The sequence below is a fragment of the Mandrillus leucophaeus genome, unplaced genomic scaffold, assembly GCF_000951045.1.
Source record: "Mandrillus leucophaeus isolate KB7577 unplaced genomic scaffold, Mleu.le_1.0 Scaffold1485, whole genome shotgun sequence".
In the NCBI taxonomy this organism is placed as follows: domain Eukaryota; kingdom Metazoa; phylum Chordata; class Mammalia; order Primates; family Cercopithecidae; genus Mandrillus; species Mandrillus leucophaeus.
Genome location: NW_012101460.1, coordinates 49372 through 71392, shown reverse-complemented (window position 1 = coordinate 71392; position 22021 = coordinate 49372). Strand labels below are relative to the sequence as shown.

The 22021-nt window shown below is 48.4% G+C and overlaps 2 protein-coding genes across 9 annotated transcripts in view; both read left to right on the top strand.

Moving 5' to 3' along the window:
- NBR1 (neighbor of BRCA1 gene 1) overlaps positions 1–5977 on the top strand; it is a 39985-nt gene extending 34008 nt beyond the window's left edge. For all 4 annotated transcript variants that reach the window (XM_011974752.1, XM_011974753.1, XM_011974754.1 and 1 more), the window contains one exon: positions 4203–5977. In XM_011974752.1, coding sequence (XP_011830142.1) covers positions 4203–4376 — 174 coding nt within the window. In that variant the 3' untranslated portion in view covers positions 4377–5977. The remainder of the gene's footprint in view (positions 1–4202) is intronic.
- Positions 5978–6059: 82 nt separating this feature from the next.
- Positions 6060–14357, top strand: TMEM106A (transmembrane protein 106A). 5 transcript variants are annotated; one of them, XM_011974749.1, is made up of 10 exons: positions 6166–6211; positions 6518–6683; positions 7301–7325; positions 7470–7532; positions 8429–8492; positions 10377–10530; positions 11036–11176; positions 11284–11327; positions 11846–11899; positions 12267–14357. In XM_011974749.1, the coding sequence occupies exons 3-10, from the start codon at positions 7322–7324 to the stop codon at positions 12385–12387; spliced, it is 645 nt and encodes a 214-aa protein (XP_011830139.1). In that variant the 5' UTR covers positions 6166–6211; positions 6518–6683; positions 7301–7321; the 3' UTR covers positions 12388–14357. The 5 variants fall into 5 exon arrangements, with proteins under 5 accessions (XP_011830136.1, XP_011830138.1, XP_011830139.1 ...); XM_011974750.1 differs by having other exon boundaries at positions 6496–6683; XM_011974746.1 differs by having other exon boundaries at positions 6060–6211; positions 7301–7532.
- The last annotated feature ends 7664 nt before the right edge of the window (positions 14358–22021 follow it).

Here is a 22021-nt window from a genome sequence, read left to right as displayed (position 1 = left end):
CAAAAATTAGCTGGGCACGGTGATATGTGCCTGTAATCTCAGCTACTTGGGAGGCTGAGGCGGGAGAATCACTTGAACCCGGGAGGTGGAGGTTGCAGTGAGCCGAGATTGTGCCACTGCACTCCAGTCTGGGCAACAGAGCGAGACTCCATCTCAAAAAAATAAAAAGATACTATGCCTGTGCTATCAGACAGATGAAACACTTCAACCTGGTGTGCCCAACTAAGGCTTTCTGGTAAATGATGCCTGAACTGAGTCCTAAATGACAGAGTAAATGTTCATCAGCAAAGAGGGAGAGAAAGATCATTATAGACAGTGTAGCCAGTAAAAACGACTTGGAAATGTGAGCATGGAGTGTGAATCTGGTCTGAGAAGAAGAGTAAGATGAAAAAAGACCAGCTGGGCTTGGTGGCTCACACCTGTAATCCCAGCAGGTTGGGAGGCGGAAGCGGGTACATTATTTGCATCCAAGAGTTCAAGACCAGCTTGGGCAACAGGGCAAAACCCTGTCTCTGCTAAAACTATAAAAAATTAGCTGAGCATGGTGGTATACGCCTGTGGTCCCACATACTCAAGAGGCCGAGGTGGGAGGATCACTCCAGCCCGGGAGGCAGAGGTTGCAGTGAGCTGAGATCGCACCACTGAACTCCAGTATGGGCGACAGAGTGAGACCCTGTCTCCAAAAAAAAAAGGCCGGGCGTGGTGGCTCACACTTGTAATCCCAACACTTTGGGAGGCTGAGACAGGTGGATCATGAGGTCAGGAGTTCGAGACCAGCCTGACCCACATAGTGAAACCCTATCTCTACTAAAAATACAAAGATTAGCTGGGCGTGGTGACTTGCCTGTAATCCCAGCTACTCAGGAGGCTGAGACAGGAGAATCGCTTGAACCTGGGAGGCGGAGGTTGCAGTGAGCCGAGATTGCGCCACTGCACTCCAGTCTGGATGACAGAGCGAGACTCCGTCTCAAAAAAAACAAAAAAAAGGAAATCCCTAAGAGAATCCACATGTTGGTGGAAAGGAAGGGTAGAAAAGATAATTAAGAGATGAAAATGGCATAACTTTGAGATGATGATTAAGTGGCTAAAAAGAAGTCAAGGATAGGCTAGGCACAGTGGCTCACATCTGTAATTTCAGCACTTTGGGAGGCCAAGGTGGGCAGATCACTTGAGCTCAGGAGTTCAAGACCAGCCTGGGCAACATAGTGAAACCCTATCTCTACAAAAAATACAAAAAAACTAGACAGACTTGGTGGTGCACACCTGTAGTCCCAGCTACTCGGGGGACTTAGGTGGGTGAATATCTTGAGCCCCAGAGGCAGAGGTTGCAGTGAGCTGAGATCATGCCATTGCACTCCAGCCTGGGCAACAAAGCCAGACACTATCTTGGGGTGGGGTAGGGGAAGTCAAGGATAAATCCCAAATTTCTGGTTTAGTACCATTTATTAAGATAAGACATGCTGGGAAGGATGTATTTGAGCAGAAGAGAACTAGGTCAGTTTTGCTGGACAGTGTTGAGTTTGTGGCATGTCCAGGTAAAGGTAAAGATATCCAGAGTGCAGCTGGATATATAGTTGTCCCTCAGTATCTATGGGGGTTGACTCCAGGACCCCCTATGGGATACTGAAATCCATAGATGCTTAAGTCCCTTATATAAAATAGTGTAGTATTTATATATAACCTAGGCATATCTTCTTGCTTACTTGTTTAGTTTTAGTTTTTTAGAGACAGGGTCTTGCTCTGTTGTCCAGGCTGGAGTGCAGCCTAGAACTCTTGGGTTCAAGCAATCCTCTCACCTCAGCCTCTTGAGTAGTAGGGACTACAGGTGGGCACCACTATTCCTGGCTAGTTTTTTTAAAATATTTTTGAAGAGATGGAGTTTCACTATGTTGCCCAGGGCAACTAACTCCTGGCCTCAAAACAATCCTCCCACTTCAGCCTCCCAAAGTACTGGGATGACAGGCTTGAGCCACTGCATCCAGCCCATCTCATATACTTCATCTCTACATTACTTACAATACCCAATACAATGTAAATGCTGTATAAATAGTTGTTATACTGTATTGTTTAGGGAATAATGACAAGTCTGTATGTGTTCCTTTTTTTCTCCCCAAGTATTTTCAGTTCTTAGTTGATTGATTCATAGATGAGGAACCCACAGATATGGCAGGCCAGCTGTATCCATCGAGATCACAGGGGAGGGATTTGGCCTGGTGATACAGGCTTGAGAGTCACTTGCCTACAGATTATAGCAGGAGCCATCTGATGGGGTGAGGTGTTGCAGGAATAATGGGGAAAGCAAGAAGCAACCTTTAAGGATCAGGGAAAGGAATACTCTGAAAGAAAACTGGGAACTAGGGGGAAAATGAAGAGAGAGTTCTATGCTGGAACTTAGGGAAGGTTGTTTTAATGAGGAGGACATGGTCAACAGTGTTAGACGCTACAGAGAGATGTGAACCGGTGGTGAGTGGAAGTACGGCACACTTTCAAATAGTTAGGCTACAGCAGGCAGAAGCTAGGATACATAAGACAAGAGGAAACATTTTTAAAGTTGGGTGAGACTTTAGAGATGGGCAAGCCAGTAGTGAAAGAGGTTAACAATAAAGATGAGAGACAGATTGGAGATGGAGAAAGATTTTTGAAGTGGTGAGAAGTAATGAGATACAATGCAAGGTACATTCCATTAATCTGCAAAGGAGGATGGATAATCTATTCTGAAATAAGAAGGTAGAAGGGAACAGTGGAATCAGATGTGGAGGGAAATGCTTAACATGTTTGCATACTGTTCTCATCTTTACATACTTTCTCAACAACCCTGCAAAGTAGGAGGTATGATATATCTTCAGTTCATAAAGTAATCAGTAGCAGAGTTGGTTAGTAAATGGAAGATTAGGGTTTGAGTCTAAGCCTGTCTGTCTCCAGAGTTAATAATCTTTCTGCTATACAGCTTCAGTATCCCCAGTCTGTGAAATTATGATAACAGAACCAGAGGCCAGGCGAGGTGGCTCACATCTATAATCCCAGCATTTTGGGAGACCAGAGTTCAAGGATCACTTGCGCCCAGGAGTTCAAGACCAGCCTGGGCAACATAGGGCAGACCTCATCTCTAGTAAAAAATTTAAAAATTTGCCAGGTGTGGTAGCGCGGACCAGTGGTCCCAGCTACTTGGAAGGCTGAGGCAAGAGGTTCATTTGAGCCCAGGAGGTTGAGGCTGTAATAAACTGTGTTCACACCACTGCACACCAGCCTGGGGAACAGAGTGACACCCTGTCTCAAAAACAAAAAAACAAGGGTTTAAGGATTTAGGAAGGTAATGCTTCCACCATAGGGCTTGAATGAATGAATGTTAACTTCCTCTTACCTATTCTTTTTTTTTTTTTTTTTTTTTTTTTTGAGACAGAGTCTCACTCTGTTGCCCAGGCTGGAGTGCAGTGGTGCAATCTCAGCTCACTGCAAGCCCCACTTCCCGGGTTCACGCCATTCTCCTGCCTCAGCCTTCCGAGTAGCTGGGAATACAGGCGCCTACCACCATGCCTGGCTCATTTTTTGTATTTTTAGTAGAGACAGGGTTTCACCATGTTAGCCAGGATGGTCTCGATCTCCTGACCTCGTGATCTGCCTGCCTCGGCCTCCCAAAGTGCTAGGATTACAGGCGTGAGCCACTGCGCCCAGCCCTTCTTACCTATTCTTTTGGAGGAGAAAAAATCAAGAAGCCTTCCCAGGTTGTAATTTCCCAAGCGGTTTTTTTTTTTTTGTACAGCTCCTCTGCATATCTGACAAAATTTCCCATAGCATCTTTCAGTAACACTTTTATCTTGCTCATACTTGCCCCATCATCACAATAACATTTATGTTCACAGGGTCTCCGGGGCTTGCTGTCATTCCTTCATCTGGCCGAAACATGCTTCTTCCTGAAAGTTCCCCATGAAGCATTCTCCTAGTTCTAAGTAGCTCATTAGCTCCCCGGTTTCCCTTCTCCCCTCCTTCAAGTACACACATAACTAATCTAAAATAGGGTCTTCCCAGTCGGAACCGTTGGTATCAAGTACACAGGAGTGCCATAGCCTTGAATCTAATTACCTAGTACTTTGAATAAATTTGGAAAGTCTGGTATGCTTACAAGATGATACAAATGTATAAAATAAACATTTAAATTATACAGTTGTTTTTTTTTTTTTTTTGCTTTGCTTGTCTCTACACAGCCAATAGTTTCTGAAGATCAGACAGCAGCCCTGATGGCCCATCTCTTTGAAATGGGATTCTGTGACAGGCAGCTGAACCTACGGCTGCTGAAGAAACACAATTACAATATCCTGCAGGTTGTAACGGAACTTCTTCAGATAAACAACAATGACTGGTACAGCGAACGCTATTGAGGAGTGACCTTGTATTAAATAACTGCCTGCTGCTCAGAGATGATCTTTATTCTGTCATTGGGGTATGGGGTAGAAGCCCTTGCTTATTTTTAATCTGCTGAATCTGTGTAGAGCCCATCGTTGAGTTACCAAGACAATACCTGTTATAGTATTTTGGGGAGCAAGTTAAAGACCAGAACTTAAATTTTCACTTTAGACATTGGATGAATAGTATGAAGACAGTTTTTCAGTTGATTTGGATAAAACTATTTTAGTGCATTGACAAGTATAACTTCAACTTCATATAGAACCATTTTTCTTTCTGCTTTTATTGAAGTTGAGTGTTTTTCTTTGATTAATGTGGATTTTTTATGGGGATATCTGTTAATTTTCAGGTTTTGAAAGACATTAACCTCGTAAGTTGTTTTTAAGAATTATTCTCATAATTTCTGTAACCCAGCTCAAGCTTCCTAGCTATTTGGCATTAAAATAACACCCAGAGCATGATAGAAATGTTGTTACTCTTCCTCTCTCAAGGAGAAAGTAATTTTCCTGCAAGACTTAATAGTTGGCACCGTTGCTTTCTAAAGACTCCGTGGTGCATTCAAGAGTACCCAACTTCAAGGGAATCTCTGCATTTCAATGAAAGGAGGAAGAGTGTGCTGATAAACCCACCAGCACCTATTGAGCAATGTCTATTATAGTAATTTTGCATACATTTTTATTTAAGGGAAAAAATTTAGGTAGTGTGAAATATTTTCCTAATCTCGTAGAAAAGGAAAAAATCCTTCTGTTATTTAAAGGGAAAAGTAAATTTAACAGTTACCTTTTTTCTTAATGTCAGGGCAGATCTTATTTTACAGTACAGTGGGGGAAATAGAAACATGTGAAAGGCAAAAGGCAGGCTCCTAAATTAATGTCAGTAAAGTTCAGGGTGGGCAAATGAGTGTGTGAGGTACAGGAAATGCTGATGACTTCTTTAATGCTTGAAGTCCGTTCAGAGGTATCCAGCCCTAGAAAGCCTAGAACAGGAAGAGGCAGCTGGTATTGTGCAAAACTTGGATGGGGGCAAAGTTGCTGAAAAAGTTTTGGTTTAACCCCAAGATAAGTGGGAAGGAGCTTGTCCATGGACCCAGGTTCTCACTCTGTTTACAGAAGGGAGTTGAGTACAGTTGGTGAAGGAAGAGGTAACAAAAAAATGCCAAATATTTTATCCATGAAAATGACTTCCAGAAAAGGAAGAATATGAATTCCAGACCGAAGGGGAAAAGATAGTTAAAATAGTATTATCTAACCTGGTTGGTATTTGTAATGAATGGTGATTTTAATTAGTCATTAGCCATAATGATGTTTATTTACAGTATAACTCCTGAATGCTACTTAAATAAACCAGGATTCAAACTGCAAGCCAACCAGGCCGTTCATTATTTAAAACATTTTAATCGGGGCTTCCGGGCAGAAGGTGGAGCGGCAGGGTGTGTGTAACTGGATTGATGGGCGGGACCTGTCTTGACCATCGGAGCTTTATAGTCGAGGGCCAGGAGGGCCCGGGTTGTCCTCTCCGTTGCACTTGTACATAACCACCTAAAGAATGGTAAAATAAATGTTCTTCGAAATTCCTATCCGGACTGGCCAGTCCTTGCGGAAGCAGCGTCCGGGCCCTCGGGTTACGTTTGAAGAGCTGGGAGCGTCTCTGGCTGCTGCGTGGCGAAGGGGCGGTCCCGGGGACGAGGGGGTGGGCCTTTAGGGGCTGGGGCGGGACTTCCCTGGGCACTGAGTCAAAGCTTGAGGGGCGTGTCCGCTCCCGCACTTTCGATTCTGCTTGCTGCCGTTTCTGTCGCTGCAGTCGTCCGCGGGTAAGACCCTCCCTAGACACTCTATTTACTTACTTTATCTTTCGGAGGTCAAGATACCTCCTGTTGCCGCCGCCTCGCCCAACACACAGGCGCCCCCTGCACGCGTAGTAAGCTTGACTAACGGCCTCTCGGTGTGTGTGGTGGGCCTTGAAATCCTCCCTTAATGAAGTCACACCTTCTCCGTCCGCGCCCACCGGGTCGGCCCGTGGCAGAGCCCCCATGTAGCCCAGGAATCTGCTTGGCCCTTCGGGGAGGTCAGCGTCTTCGCTATCCCCACTCTCCAGTGCAGCACATTCGCTCCCCTAGGACTCCGGCCGGTTGCCGGCCCCACGCCGTGTTTCTCCTCCCCACCACCGCCCAGCTCAGCCCAGTCCAGTCCACTCTGCCGTTAGAGGCCCTTCTCCCCAAAGACGCACGTCAGAAGTCTCGCCCTCGTGCAGCTGAGAAGCCTGGGATCCCAGACCTGAACCAGGTGAGCCTCGCAATATTTTAGCCCAGAAAGATCTGTGTGGCTCACTTGCCGGCCTCGTTCTGCCACACAGAGTCCAGATTTAGCCTTGACTTTTCCTAGTGAAAGACAGACTCTGGTATCACTATGACCTCCTCAGGCTTTCTTACCCCGCCTCAGAAAGCAGTGAGGTGTCTGCTTTCTCCCAGGGCTTCTTTAGATAGGGGTCATAACCACACCTGTGACCAGTCTGGCCTCTTCTCTGCTTGTTTCAAAGAATCTCTTTTCTGCCCTATCCAACTTCCTTCCCTTGAACTGAATGACAGCTCAGCAACTTTTCCAGAGAAAAATTAAATGCTCTGCCAATCATTTATGAAAGTTCCTTAAAGTGAAATAACTTCTGCTTTTCTTTTGTTTTCCCTTTTGTAGGCAGATTGGTCTCTTTTAAAATAATGAAAGGAGTTGAAATGCGTTGAGACTTCTGAAAGTCCCGTGTAACCACCCAATTTTTCACACCCTATCTTCCTTAGACTTGAGCTTGCTTAAACTGTGGTGGGGCTCCTTGCCAGTCTTGAGAACCTCAAACCAAAACTACATTTGGCGTCAGTGCTTAGCACTGAACTTTGGTCTTTTCTCATTAGTGAAACCCCTGCCTCCGAAGAATGGGTAAGACGTTTTCACAGTTGGGCTCTTGGCGGGAGGATGAGAACAAGTCAATCCTGCCCTCCAATCCAGCCATTGGCAGCCAGGCTGTCAGCTACTTCAGCACCGGTAGCAGCAAGTCTCTTTGTTCCTGTGTGCCTTGTGAAGGAACTGCTGGTGCCAGCTTTGTGACTTGTCCCACCTGCCAGGGCAGTGGCAAGATTCCCCAAGGTGAGTGGCCCACGGCTCTGGAAATACCCTGGAGTCCAGGGAAAGTTCTTAGCCTATTGGCCTGGGGCAGCCCCTCTGAGTCTCCTTGGATGGGGTTAGATCTGCTCCCAGCTCTTGACCTCCCAGTGTCAGGCTGGCCAGGGAGATACTTAACTATCTTTGGGTTCCCTGCAAAAACCTGCCCTCCTTCCCTGGTTGTATTCCCCAGCCCCTTGTGGGAAAGAGGGATTCTAGTCACTGTGCTCCTAAGCAACACTGTATGTCTTAGGATTCATTCAGTTCAGGAAGTTAGAAATTACCTTTCCAAAGATCCTGGGCATCTCTGATTTGCTGGTGACTTTCAGAGATTCTTCATACCTATTAGTGGAAATCTCACTTCCATTCTAGAGATGGCAAAGCTGACCTGCCAACTTTGGTAGCAGAGTCCAGTGCTTCCAGTTCTGCTCTGGGGCAGAGGCGGCATGCTTCTAACATTGCTCCGGCCAGGCGCGGTGGCTCAAGCCTGTAATCCCAGCACTTTGGGAGGCCGAGACGGGCGGATCACGAGGCCAGGAGATCGAGACCATCCTGGCTAACATGGTGAAACCCCGTCTCTACTTAAAAATACAAAAAACTAGCCGGGCGAGGTGGCGGGCGCCTGTAGTCCCAGCTACTCGGGAGGCTGAGGCAGGAGAATGGCGTAAACCCGGGAAGCGGAGCTTGCAGTGAGCTGAAATCCGGCCACTGCACTCCAGCCTGGGCAACAGAGCGAGACTCCGTCTCAAAAAAAAAACAAAAAACAAAAAACAAAAACATTGCTCTATGGTGTGGGTGGAGGCGTGCTTCTGGGAGGCTGGCACAGGAAATATTTGTCACAGTTGCATCTTTGCCCTCCCTCTCACCTTCTCTCTCTCTAGAGCTGGAGAAGCAGTTGGTGGCTCTCATCCCCTATGGGGACCAGAGGCTGAAGCCCAAGCACACGTAAGCCCCTCTTCCTCCCTCAGCTCCACAAGCCATCGCCCATGGGGGCTGTTCCCTTTGTCTCCCCTGTTTTGATCCCCCCTAATATATTCCTATTAGTTCTTCCATAGAAAGCCTGAGCCTCAGAGATACCACCTCCTTACGTCCAAGAATTTTTTCCTGATTTAGAAGCTCCTGGACCGGGTGTGGTGGCTCATACCTGTAATCCCAGCACTTTGGGAGACCAAGGCAGGCAGATCACTTGAGCTCAGGAGTTCAAGACCAGCCTGGGCAACATGGTGAAACCCCATCTCTACCAAAAAAAAAAAAAAAAGAAAAAAGTAGCAGCAGCAGCAGCAGATGTCACTTGAGGACACCAGGTGGCCTTCCTTAAGCATCACTGCTTCCAGGAAGCATGGCACCCTCTCCAAGACAGGAAGGATCTGGTAGCTCTGCAAGTCCTCCCAGGAAGGAGGGAACAAGCATGTGGCCCTGGCTGCAATTGATTTGAAAACATTATTTTTCTTAAGCAGCTCCCTTGCTGAGGCAGTTCAGACTTGCTTGTTCTTCTCCCAGTAGAGGTGAAAAACCTATTTTCTGCTGTTCTGGGATACTTCAGAACCTCAGGCAGCCCTGGGGCCTACTGTGTTTGTGATCTGAGTCTATCTGACATGGAACTCCCTCAACCTCCTCCTAAGGTCCCGGTGTCAACCTGGGAGTCACCACCAAGCCGAACCCTCTCTGCCACCCCACTATACCAGAATTAGAAATCAGGCTGGGCAAGGCCGGGCGCGGTGGCTCACGCCTGTAATTCCAGCACTTTGGGAGGCCGAGGTGGGCGGATCACGAGGTCAGGAGATCGAGACCATCCTGGCCAACATGGGGAAACCCCATCTCTACTAAAAATACAAGAAAATTAACTGGGCTTGGTGGCGGACGACTGTAGTCCCAGTTACTCGGGAGGCTGAGGCAGGAGAATGGTGTGAATCCGGGAGGCGGAGCTTGCAGTAAGCTGAGATCACGCCACTACACTCTAGCCTGGGTGACAGAACAAGACTCTGTCTCAAAAAAAAAAAAAAGAAATCAGGCTGGGTGTGGTGATTCATGCCTATAATTCCAGCAGTTTGGGGAGGCCAAGACAGGAGGATTACCTGAGGTTAGGAGTTCGAGACCAGCCTGACCAACATGGCAAAACCCCATCTCTACTAAAAAATACAAAAATTAGCTGAGCACAGTGGCAGGTGCCTGTAATCCCAGCTACTTGGGAGGCTGAGGCAGGAGAATCCCTTCAACCCAGGATGTTGATCGCGCCACTGCACTCTAGCCTGGGTGACGGAGCAAGACTCCATCTCAAAAAAAAAAAAGAAAAAAAAGAAATTAGCCGTGCCCATCATAAGATACTAACAAAGTACTTATCTCTTTAATGCGTATCTGAATTTTGAATTAGATGGATGGATAGTGTCCTGTTCTGAATGTTAAAATTCAGAACTTCCAAATATGGACTTACTTCTTCTAGTGATAATAACTAGCATTCATCATGCTTTTGCCATGTGCAGGGACCTGTGATTAGTATTTTTTCATATATTAGCCGATAACAAAATTCTATGAGGTCAGTACAATTATCTGCCTTTTACCAACAAGGAAACTGAGACTTAAGGAGATTAAGTGGGCTGCTCCATGTTATTGGGTCAATGGGAACAGAGAGCTGGGAGTGGAAACCAGGCTGCCTGCCTGCCAATCCTGTGCCCCTACTCATTCCGGGCCACATCTGGGGAGCTAAATGATGTTGGGGTAGTGTGCAGGGGAAAGCCTGGTGTATGGAGAGGAGTGTCTGAACCTCCTCCCCGAGTTTCTTTGGTGTTCAGACTTTTCCATTCCTCCATCCTGGATCCTGCTTTCACACAGGAAGCTCTTTGTGTTCCTGGCCGTGCTCATCTGCCTGGTGACCTCCTCCTTCATCATCTTTTTCCTGTTTCCCCGGTCCGTCGTTGTGCAGCCTGCAGGCCTCAACTCCTCCACGGTGGCCTTTGATGAGGCTGATATCTACCTCAACATAACGGTGGGTGGGTGCCCTTGGACTCCAACCCCTCCTTCCCAGCAATACTTCACTGTAAACTTTGTCCAGCGTTGTGACCCTGGGCATGGGAAGCCAGGGATCTTATGGCACCCAGAGGGTGTTGGGAGCCTGAAGAGAAGTAGGAGCAACCATGAGCTCCATGACAGATCGTAAAGGTTGGGACTCTACACAGTAAGGGGTCAGAATCTGGACCAGATAGATAAATCATAGGGGTGGAGTGGGGTGACAGTGCCTGAGACTCTCTGGATGGACAGGACTGAATGGTAAGAAGTCATACAGGGTGGGCCTGGATCCTGAGCCAGCTTAACTTCGTAAAGATCCCTCACCATTCAGTGCCCCTCCACGGGGCTCCTGGTTTTGATCCTCTGCACCTGAAGCTTGTCATGGTAGATGGGGCTTAGGCCAGACAGCCAGGCTTTTGCAACTGTTTGGCTTTTCCTAAGGATGGGCCATCTTCAGTCCTCCTTTCCCTTGTCTTCATCCCCAGAATGTCTTAAACATCTCCAATGGCAACTACTACCCCATTACGGTGACACAGCTGACCCTCGAGGTTCTGCACCTATCCCTCGTGGTGGGGCAGGTTTCCAACAACCTTCTCCTACACATTGGCCCTTTGACCAGTGAACAGGTGACTCCCCTCTCCCTGGCCAGCCCTGCCCACCAGCGTGTGGATGTGTGGTGGTGGGAAAGGGGCAACTGGAGTCGGGGCTAACCCTGTGCCCATTTGGTTGACAGATGTTTTATGCAGTAGCCACCAAGATACCGGATGAAAACACGTAGTGAGTACCCCTTGATCTCTTCTTCCCTAGCCGCTTGCCTGGCTTAGGAACCCACTTAATACCCACCAGCTTTCCTGATTGCTTAGCAGATTCTTCAGCCAGCATCTGGACTGCCCTGCCATGGCCAAGGATGTAATAAGCAAGGGTTCAGGGTCCCCAGCCTCTGCTTGCTTGGACCTTGATTAGAATGAAAAACAGGCTGGAATTTGGTTAATCTCTACAATATGTAACCTTGGGCTCTTCAGCCTGCATTGCTGAGGAAGATGAATGTTTTGTTTTTCTCCTGTGGGGGGGTCCAGCATGTGCCTGGGCCAAGTGAGTGGAGGTCAGAGTGATAGTGCAGCCACGCTGCCACACTGACCTGAAGGGTGGGAAAGGGTGGAAGTGGCATATTGGGGGCACCTGATGGAAGGAAGGGGTTGTGTGGGGTAAGGAAACTGGGACCTGCAGGCATCTTCTGAGCTGACAGGTTGCTCCATGTGACATGTGGTCCCACGTTGTCTTTTCTTCTCTCTCAGCAAAATCTGTACCTGGCTGGAAATCAAAGTCCACCATGTGCTTTTGCACATCCAGTAAGTAGAGCTTGGAGCTCTGGTGTCCCTGCTCTCACTTCTGACTTCAGTTTCACTCAGCTCCACCTTCTGGGCAGAGTCATGCAAGCTGACCCCATGAATCTTTGTTGGCTCTTGGGAATAGCAAGTCTAGCCCCTTTTCTAAGTCTCACCTTGCCTATAAACTATTAGGGGCAACAGGCATAGGGCTGTCTGGAAGCTGCTGGAAAACAGGTGGGGCAGCTGTCCCAGGTTCCTTGGCAGAGTGGGGAGCCAGAGGGAAGGGAAAAATGAGGGAGCCCCCAACTCTCCACCCCCAGACAGTATAATGGGGCCGGAGCTTTCATTTTCCTTCCAGCCATGGCGACAAGGCCTGCTTCCTCTCCAGGGGCACCCTGACCTGCTCATACCTGAGCCATTCAGAGCAGCTGGTCTTCCAGAGCTATGAGTATGTGGACTGCCGAGGAAACGCATCGGTGCCCCACCAGCTGACCTCTCACCCACCATGACCTGTCTGCTGTCCCTGTACTCCAGGCACCTGCAACCCTGGTCTTTATCTCCCACAACTCCCTGGTGACTAAGGAAGGACTACAGAGGCTTTGCCAAAGGAGAAGCCCTGCTTCATCACACCCTTACCTCCCACCCACTCAGGAAGCTTGCTTTGAAGTTAACTTCATACACACACACTCATATCCTCCAATTTCCCCCAGATTCTTTCAGGGGCTGCCATCAGATTCTGCCCTTGGTTAGTCTTTTTTTTTTTTTTTTTTTTTTTTTTCGGTAGAGACAGAGTCTCACTGTTGGCCCAGGTTGGTCTTGAACTCCTGGGCTCAAGCGATCTTCCCTTCTTGGCCTCCCAAAGCACTTGAATTACAGATGTGAGCCACTGTGCCTGGCTGGTCTTTCTTCAGGAAAATCTGACCTGGCATCTTCTTGAGGCACCTTAGATTCCCTGGAGTGGCACCTGGCCTTTCTGTACTGAGCACCTGGTGAGTCTGAAGGGGCCATTTCACCCCAGCTCCATCAGGGCTGGCCGTCCTGTCTGAATGGGGAGAGAGCTGTAGTTTTATCTGGCTTTTAAAACATAGACCTGCCGGCTGGGCGCAGTGGCTTATGCCTGTAATCCCAGCACTTCGGGAGGCCGAAGCGGGTGGATCACTTGAGGTCAGGAGTTCATGACCAGCCTGGCCAACATGGTGAAACCTTGTCTCTACTGAAAATGCAAAAATTAGCCGGGTGTGGTGGCGCGCGCCTGTAATCTTAGCTACTCCGGAAGCTGAGGCAGGAGAATCACTTGAAACCGGAAGGCAGAAGTTGCAGTGAGCCAAGATCATGCCACTGCACTCCAGCCTGGGCAAAAGAGCAAAACTCTGTCTCCAAAAAAAAAAAAAAAAAAAAAAAAGACCCTTTTCAAGTTTTCTACTCTCTGATAAGAAAATTTGGGGACATCCAGTGCCATCTCCAAGGACTTTCTGGGGATCATAGATGCTTTCCTGTGCCTGTCTGCTTTGACCATGTGAAAAAGTGACAGTCTCTCTCTCTCTGGTAACTTGTCTGCCACCCATCTGAGAGATGAGCCAAGGCCCCTTAGCCCTCTGTCCTTTCTGGTTATTGACTGTCCCTGGTTCCTAGGAAGACAGCTGTTCTCCAGCTAAAGCTTCTCCTCTCTATAAAGCAGTTTCACTATTCTTTTCATAGCGGGAGCCAAAATAGTAGAGGAGGGGAGGGAGGCACCTGGCACTCTGTGGGTCTGCACAGGAAAAACAGAGCCAAAGGCAGAATCATTGTATAAGATTTATTGAAGGAGAACCTGTAAGTCCACATCCTGAGCCCATGTGAGTAGACACAGGCAGGTCAAACGGTGGGCCCAGCTGCTCTCATCTGAAAGCCTGCAGGAGATGAAGCTATCAGTATCCAGCTGAGGCTGCTGGGTTCTGTTCCACCACCACCTTAGCACCAGGGCCCACTCTGGTCCCAGAGGCCTCATCCTTCCTTGGGCTTTGACAATGTGGAGCAGCACATCGGCAGGGACTGGTCTAGACCCTCCCTTTCCTGTCACTCAGCTAGGGCTAAGCCCCAGATAACCCCTGGTTTCCCACTGGTTCCTAGTAGAAAGGTTTCTGTACTTTAGCAGAACAGGAAGGATATTTGCTCATTAAAGGTGGCTTGGTCTTACAACTGGGTGCAGTGGTATACACCTGTAGTCCCAGCTACTCAGGAAGCTGAGGTGGGAGGATCTCTGGAGCCCAGGAGTTCAAGTCTTACAAGAGCAGCAACATTAGCAAGACCCTGTTTAAAAAAAAAAGAAGCCGGGCATAGTGGCGTGCGCCTGTAATCCCGGCTACTCAGGAGGCTGAGGCAGGAGAATCACTTCAACCCGGGAGGCGGAGGTTGCAGTGAGCCAAGATCGCACCACTGCACTCTAGCCTGGGCAACAAGAGAGAGACTCTCTTTAAAAAAAAAAAAAAAAAAAAAGATGAGCAGGGAAAGCTAAATTTGAAGTAGGATGCATGGAAAGAGGGAGAAGTGGTGACAGAACTTGGTAACTAGGGGAACAAGGGGAAGGAAGGAGACTGTGCTGTCTCCAAGCTGAGGTCAAGGTGGTGCTGGCAAGAGCGCAAAAGTCCAGGGAAGCCAGGCTGGAGCTGCTGTGTATAGACTGCCAAATGTGGAGTATTTATATTGTATTCAATAAACTATACTTAAGAATATTCAAAAAAGTCTCCTGGGAGTGGGAAGGGCACTAGTGAATACTCCCTAGGATACTCCTTATTTCACAAACTTTTCTTTTTTCTTTTTTTTGAGACAGTTTCACTCTGTTACCCAGGCTGGAGTGCGGTGGCGTGATCTTGGCTCAGTGCAACCTCTGCCTCCTGTGTTCAAGCAATTCTCGTGCCTCGACTCCCTGAGTAGTTTTGGTTACAGACATGCACCACCACACCCAGCTAATTTTTGTATTTTTAGTAGAGACAGGGTTTCATCATGTTGGCCAAGCTGGTCTGAAACTCCTGGCCTCAAGTGATCCACCCGCCTCGGCCTCCCAGAGTACTGGGATTACAGGCATGAGCCACTGCACCTGGCCGAAACTGTAATGTTCTAATGGACAGCAAGGTCTCTTCCCCGGGCCTCTGGGCCGCTGATGATATGTCCTGCCCTTCTGTTTTCCATGAGATTGCTCACAGGATCTCACTCTCTTCCTCTTGCTCCCATTGTGTATCTCTAAAGTCTCTTCCAATTTTACTATTCCTGTTCTGTGCTGTTATCTTCCCCACCATCCCGTTATCTTCCCCAGCTGCTCTCATCAGGAAATTTCGTGGGTTGCACTGAAATGGCCCCTTCAGACCAAAGGCAATGCTATGTAGGCTACAATGAAATACCCAGCTAATCCCTTGGATGGGGCTTGTGATTGAGGTGACTGAGGCAGCCTTTCTCAGCATGGAGGAAGAAAGGCCTTCCCAGGGCTTGCACCTTCCTGTAGTCTAACACCCAGAGTCTCCCAGCCCTACCCACTCCTTCACCTTGGGCTGGTGAATCTCTTGGTTGTCGCTAGATGGAGAGGCTGAAAGCCAGGAAGGAAGAGGGCTGTGGGTTTTAGAAGGCAAACCTCCCTCCCCGTCCCAGGGTCAAGTGTCATGTTCCTGAGGCTATAGCCCCCACTTTCCTCCAAGCTCTTTCTCTCCATCCCTCCCCCATCGTCCATTTGACGGCTGAGTGCCCACTGTAGGCCAGACATTGCACTGGGCTTGGAGGTGGGGAGCATCACTGCCTGCAACCACTTTCTGCTGCTGCAGGCCTGCTCTGATGTGATGCGACCCCTCCTTCCCCAGGCTGTATCTCAGTAAGCATGGGCTTGGGGGAATGAGTGATGGCTCCAGTGACAGTCACAAACTGAAACCCCTGACAGACTTATCACTGCTGAATGAGGGCAGGTAGTGATAGTAGTAGGAGTTGCATACTTGCAGGGGACCCAAGACCCAGTTCTCCCATTGGCTTTGCCTAGAGAAGCATAAACTTGTCTTCCACTCTCTTTCCACCCTCTCCATCCCCTTCGTGAGTCCTCCTGCCTGCTTCCTCTCATCCCTGTCTCATAAAGCTGACCAGTGCTGTGATTCCTCCCAGGAAAAGAATTACGTTTTATTCCTGGCAGCCACCTCTTCTAGAGTGGGTGGCTTTTGAAGTGGAGATGTTGCTGGATGCTGAGAAGATGTGGCTGCTCATCTGCAGTTTGGGGATGGCCACTGGGGTCTCGGGTTCAATCTCTGGGTCACCACTGCTGTATGTAGTTGGTAGACTGAGAAGAGGAAGAGACGGGAAACAAAACAAGTTAGCAGCTTCTGGTTTCAGAACACTGTGTGAAATCCTGTGAGGCCAGAGGAATCAAAGTGAAATGTAGCAGCCCAGTCCTCATCCTAGAAGTGCTAGCATCAGGTTCTTTCATCTGTTGCACCTCTGTCAGAGACACCTTTCTAATGCCTTGCACAATTATATATTCTTGTTAAGAGTTGCCATCCAGGCCAGGCGTGGTGGCTCACACCTGTAATCCCAGCACTTTGGCAGGCGGAGACGGGTAGATCACTTGAGACCAGCCTGGCCAACATAGCGAAACCCCATCTCTACTAAAAGATACAAAAACTACCCAGGCGTGGTGGTACATGCCTGTAATCCTAGCTACTCGGGAGGCTGAGGCAGGAGTATCATTTGAACCCGGGAGGTGGAGGTTGCAGGTGCAGTGCAGCTGAGATCCAGCCTGGGTAACAGAGTCAGACTCTGTCTCAAAAAAAAAAAAAAAAAAAAAGGTTGTCATCCTGAGTTTAATGGCCTACAGTGAGCTGGACTCCAAGCTAAGTGCTTTTAGTGCTCTTTCCTTTATCTATCTATCTATTTATTTATTTATTTATTTATTTTTATCGCTCTTTTACCCAGGCTATAGTGCAGTGGTGTGATCCTGGCCCACTGCAACCTCCACTTCCAGGGGTCAAGTGATTCTTCTGCCTCAGTCTCCCGAATAGCTGGGACTACAGATGCGCCCTACCACAGCCAGCTAATTTTTTTGTCTTTTTAGTAGAGATAGCATCTCAGCATATTGCCCAGGCTGGTCTCAAATTCCTGAGCTCAGGCAATCTGCTCACCTCGGCCTCCCAAAGTGCTGAGATTTCAGGCGTGAGCCCCTGCGCCTGGCCCCTTTCCTTTACTAATAATTGCCATATTCAGTCCGCATGACCCTCTGTTGAGGAAGTTGTATCATCTATTATTCTCATTTTATGGATAGCGCTGAGCAATAGGCCATCCATACCCAGGCATTTTTTCTTTTTTTTTTTTTTCAGGGAGGGTCTCACTCTGTTGCACAGGCTGGAGTGCAGTGGTGTGATCACCACTCACGGCAGCCTCAACCTCTGGGGCTCAAGCAATCTTCACCTTAGCCTCCCAAGTAGCTTGGGCTCCAGGTGTGTGCCACCATGCCCAGCTATTTTTTTTTTTTAAACGAAGTCTCACTCTGTCACCAGGTTGGAGTGCAGTGACGCGATCTCAGCTCACTGCAACCTCCTCCTCCTGAGTTCAAGCAATTCTCCAGCCTCAGCCTCCCAAGTATCTGGGACTACAGGCACGTGCCACCACACCCAGCTAATTTTTGTATTTTTAGTAGAGATGAGGTTTCACCATGTTGGCCAGGATGGTCTTGATTTCTTGACCTCATGATCCGCCTGCCTCAAAGTGCTGGGATTACAGGCGTGAGCCACCGTGCCCGGCTGCCCAGCTAGTTTTTAAAAATTTTTGTTGTTATTGAGACCGAGTCTCACTCTGTTGCCCAGGCTGGACTCAAACTCCTGGGCCTGGGCTCAAGCGATCCTCTCACCTTGATCTCCCAAAGTGCTGGGATTATAGGCATGAGCCACCACACACTTGGCTTTCTTTCATTTTTTTCGTTTTTTTTTTTTTTTTTTTTTTTTGAGATGGGATCTCACTGTATTGCCCAGTCTGAACCTGAACTCCTGGGCTCAAGCAGTACTACTGTCTCAGCTTCCCAAGTAGCCAGGACTACTGCACCCAGCTTCCTACCAAAACATTTTTAATGGGGGCAAAGAATAGAGGAATAGACCGTCCAGAAGTAATGTGAAATAATTCTAATTTCCTCCCCTTACTCCTGCTAAGGAGGTTTCTCTGGGCTACACACACACACACACACACACACACACACACACACACACACACACACTCATTCAGTCACCCAGAGTCTGTCTGTCAGGGTCTGTGTCTCTATCTTACCTTGAGTTGTGAATACCCAGTGTTTTTGATGGGGCTAGATTGGCATGGGTTCATGAGACCTGATGATGAAACAAAGTACAGGTTACTCATCCAGCAGTTTTCCAAGGATGGAACACTACAAGCCTGGACTGCTTGTGTCTGGTGACCCAGAGGGTGATGGGGGTACGGTGAGAACAGGCTCCTACCTGGGACAGGGTACAGACTGAGCCCTTCCTGAAGATTCTCAACTAGGAAGCTGTGCTGTGGTTCCCTGTTCCAGACCTCACGGGGCTCAATATATCTGTTAATAAGCCTACAACTCCTGTCCCACCCTCTGATCACCGCCACCTCCTCTGTCACACTCACTCTGGAAGAGGGGCCAACAACTTTCTCAGCCACTCTCTGCAGAAGTTGGAAGGCTCCTTTGCAGCTGTAGGTTGGCATAAACCCACCCAGAGGGAGTTGACTAGCAAGGCATTAAAGGCCGACGGTACTTGGGAGAGTCAGAGAGGGTAGGGTAGTGGATACAGATTCTGCACTACAGGGCTGGGATGGAAGCAAAGGGCTCCTCTCCTCACCACCTCCCACTCCCAGGCTCCAGTCCAGAGTCTGTAAGGATTTTCTGCCCACCCTGGAATCTGTTGTTCATACAGAGATTGCCCTCCAGCTTAATAGATTCCCACTGAAGTAGGCTGGTGACCTGGCCTTTGGGAATCTTGGAGATCGCATTTGGAGGCGTGCTGAGTACAACGGGCTTGAGCACTTGGTTGTGTTGGCTGAGGTGGTGGCTGTGGTTGTGGTGGTTGTGGCCCTGGCCACGCCTGTGCCTGCGCCTGCGCCTGTGCCTGTGGCAATGGTGATGGCTGTGGTGATGGCTGTGGTGGTGGCTGCGATGTTGGCTGCACCGATGGCTGCTGCTGTGATGGCTGTCGTTGCTCCCGTGATGTCCACAATTTCGCCACTGGTGGTTGCGGCACATTTGACTTCTTAGGTGGCTGGAGCTTTTTCTCCGATTGTTGTTCTTCCTCCTGGTATTTCTTCAGTTCCTGGCAAGAAGCCCCCGGGCAAGTGGCATCCTCCTCTCCCCACCCAATCACCCATCTGCCAGAGAAACTTCAGGGAACAAGGCAAGTGAGTAGAGAATTATAGGTGGCAGTGGTCTCTGTTCCCTAGAGCTGCAGGCTGAAATTGGGCCTACGCTGTCTCCCTCACCCACTGTAACACCCAAGAATGATTTCTGGGTGACAGCACCCGTAGCACAGCCCCAGCCCAGGAAATAGCACTGTCTTCGAGCACCTGCTTCCTTACTTGAGAGCTCAGCACGGAAAGCAGTTTTTAGTGCTGGAGGATAAAGAATAATTCCCTGCAAATGTCCTGTGTTGTGTTTTGTTTTTTAGAGACAGGTTCCCACTCTGTCACCCAGGCTGGAGTGCAGTGGCATGATTATGACTCACTGTAATCTGGAACTACTGGGCTCAAGTGATTCTCCTGCCTCAACTTTGCAAGTAGCTAGAACTACAGGTGCACACCACCATGCCCAGTTAATTTTTTTTTTTTTAAATAGAGTCAGGGTCTCATTATGTTGCCCAGGCTGGAGTGCAGTAAGTGGTGCAATCTTGGCTCACTGCTGCCTCAACCTCCCAGGCTCAAGCAATCCTTCCACCTCAGCCTCCTGAATAGCTTGGACCAAATGCACGCACCACCATGCCTTGCTAATTTTTAAATTTTCTGTAGAGACAGGGTCCTCCTATGTTGCCTAGGTTGGTTTGGAACTTCTAGCCTCAAGCGATCCTCCCACCTCAGCCTCCCAGAGTAATTTTTCTAATAGCCCAAGGGTGCTTCTAAACCTTACAAGTGCTTTGAAATAGCAGTGTCAAATAAAAATATAATGCATGCCGGGCTGGGCACCGTGGCTCACGCCTGTCTTCCCAGCACTTTGGGAGGCCGAGGCGGGCAGATCACAAGGTCAGGAGTTCGAGACCAGCCTGACCAACATGATGAAACCCTGTCTCTACTAAAAATACAAAAATTAGCTGGGCGTGGTGGCAGGCGCCTGTAATCCTAGCTACTCAGGAGGCTGAGGCAGGAGAACTGCTTGAACCCGGGAGGCGGAGGTGGTAATGAGCTGGGTTCATGCCACTGCATTCCAGCCTGGGTGATAGAGCAAGACTCTGTCTCAAAAAAAAAATATATATATATATAAAATATGCTTATATATAATAGATAATATGCTTATATAATATATATATAATATATATAGCATGCCACGTGTAATTTTAAATTTTTTTTTTTTTTTTTTTTTTTTTTTGAGACAGAGTCTTGCTCTGTCCCCTAGGCTGGAGTGCAATGGCCTGATCTGGCTCATTGCAACCTCTGCCTCCTGAGTTCAAGTGATTGTCCTGCCTCAGCCTCCCGAGTAGCTGGGATTACAGGCATGTGCCACCACACCCAGCTAATTTTTGTATTTTTAGTACAGGCAGGGTTTTATCATGTTGGCCAGGATGGTCTTGAACTCCTGACCTTGTGATCTGCCTGCCTTGGTCTCCCAAAGTGCTAGGATTACAGGCATGAGCCACCGCACCTAGCCACTAAATTTTGTAATAGCCACATAGAAGAAGAAATAGGGCCAGGTGCACTGGCACATGCCTGTAATTCACACTTTGTGGCACTGAGATGGGAGGATTGTTTCAGGCTAGGAGTTTGAGGCCAGCCTGGGCAACATAGTGAGACCTGGTCTTTACAAAAAATTAGCTAGGCATGGTGGTGCATGCCTGTAGTCCCAGCTACTCTGGAGGCTGAGGCTGGAGGATGGCTTAAGCCCAGGAGATCACGCTGCAGTGAGCTATGAATAGACCATCGCACTCCAGGTTTGGTGACAGAGGAAGACCTTGTCTCAAAAAAAGAAGAAGAAGAAAAAACAAGTTAAACTAATTTTAATTACTTTTATTTATTTATTTATTGTGTGCGACAGGGTCTCACTTTGTCACGCAGGCTGGAATGTAGTGGCGTTGTCACAAGGCTTACTGCAGCCCGACCTCCCGGGCTCAAGTGATTCTCCCACCGCAGCCTCCCCAGTAGCTGGGACTAGGGGTGCACACCACCATGCCCGGCTAATTTTTGTATTTGTTTTAGAGATGGATTTCACCATGATACCAGGCTGGTCTGAAACTCCTGGGCTCAAACGATCAGCCCGCCTTGGCCTCCCAAAGTGCTGGGATTACAGGCATGAGCCACTACGCCCGACCTAATAATGTATTTTACTTAACCCCATGCATCCAAAACATCAATATGAACATATCAATGAAGTATTTTATATTCTTTGTTTTCATACTAAGTCTTCAAAAGTCCCAAAGTGTTGGGATTACAGGCGTGAGCCACCACGCCCGGCCATTGTTGTTTTTTAAGATGGAGTTTTGCTCTTGTTGCCCAGGCTGGAGTACAATGGCGTGATCATGGCTCACTGAAACCTCCGCCTCCCAGGTTCAGGCCATCCCCCTGCCTCAGCCTCCCGAGTAGCTGGGATTACAGGTGCGTGCCACCACGCCCAGCTAATTTTTGTATTTTTAGTAGGGATGGAGTTTCACCATGTTGGTCAGGCTGGTCTCGAACTCTTGACCACAGGTGATCCACCTGCCTCAGCCTCCCAAAGTGCTGGGATTACAGGTGTGAGCCACCGTGCCCGGCTGGGAGCAAGACTAGAGCAAGACTCCGTCTCAAAAAAATAAATAAATAAATAAGTGAATTAATTAATTCAAGGCCAGGCATGGTGGTTCACACCTGTCAACAGTTTGGGAGGCTGAGGTAGGAGGATTGCTTGAGTCCAGGAGTTCCAGACCAGCCTGGGCAACAAAGTGAGACCCTGTCTCTATTACAATAAAATAAAATTTTTAATTTTTTTTT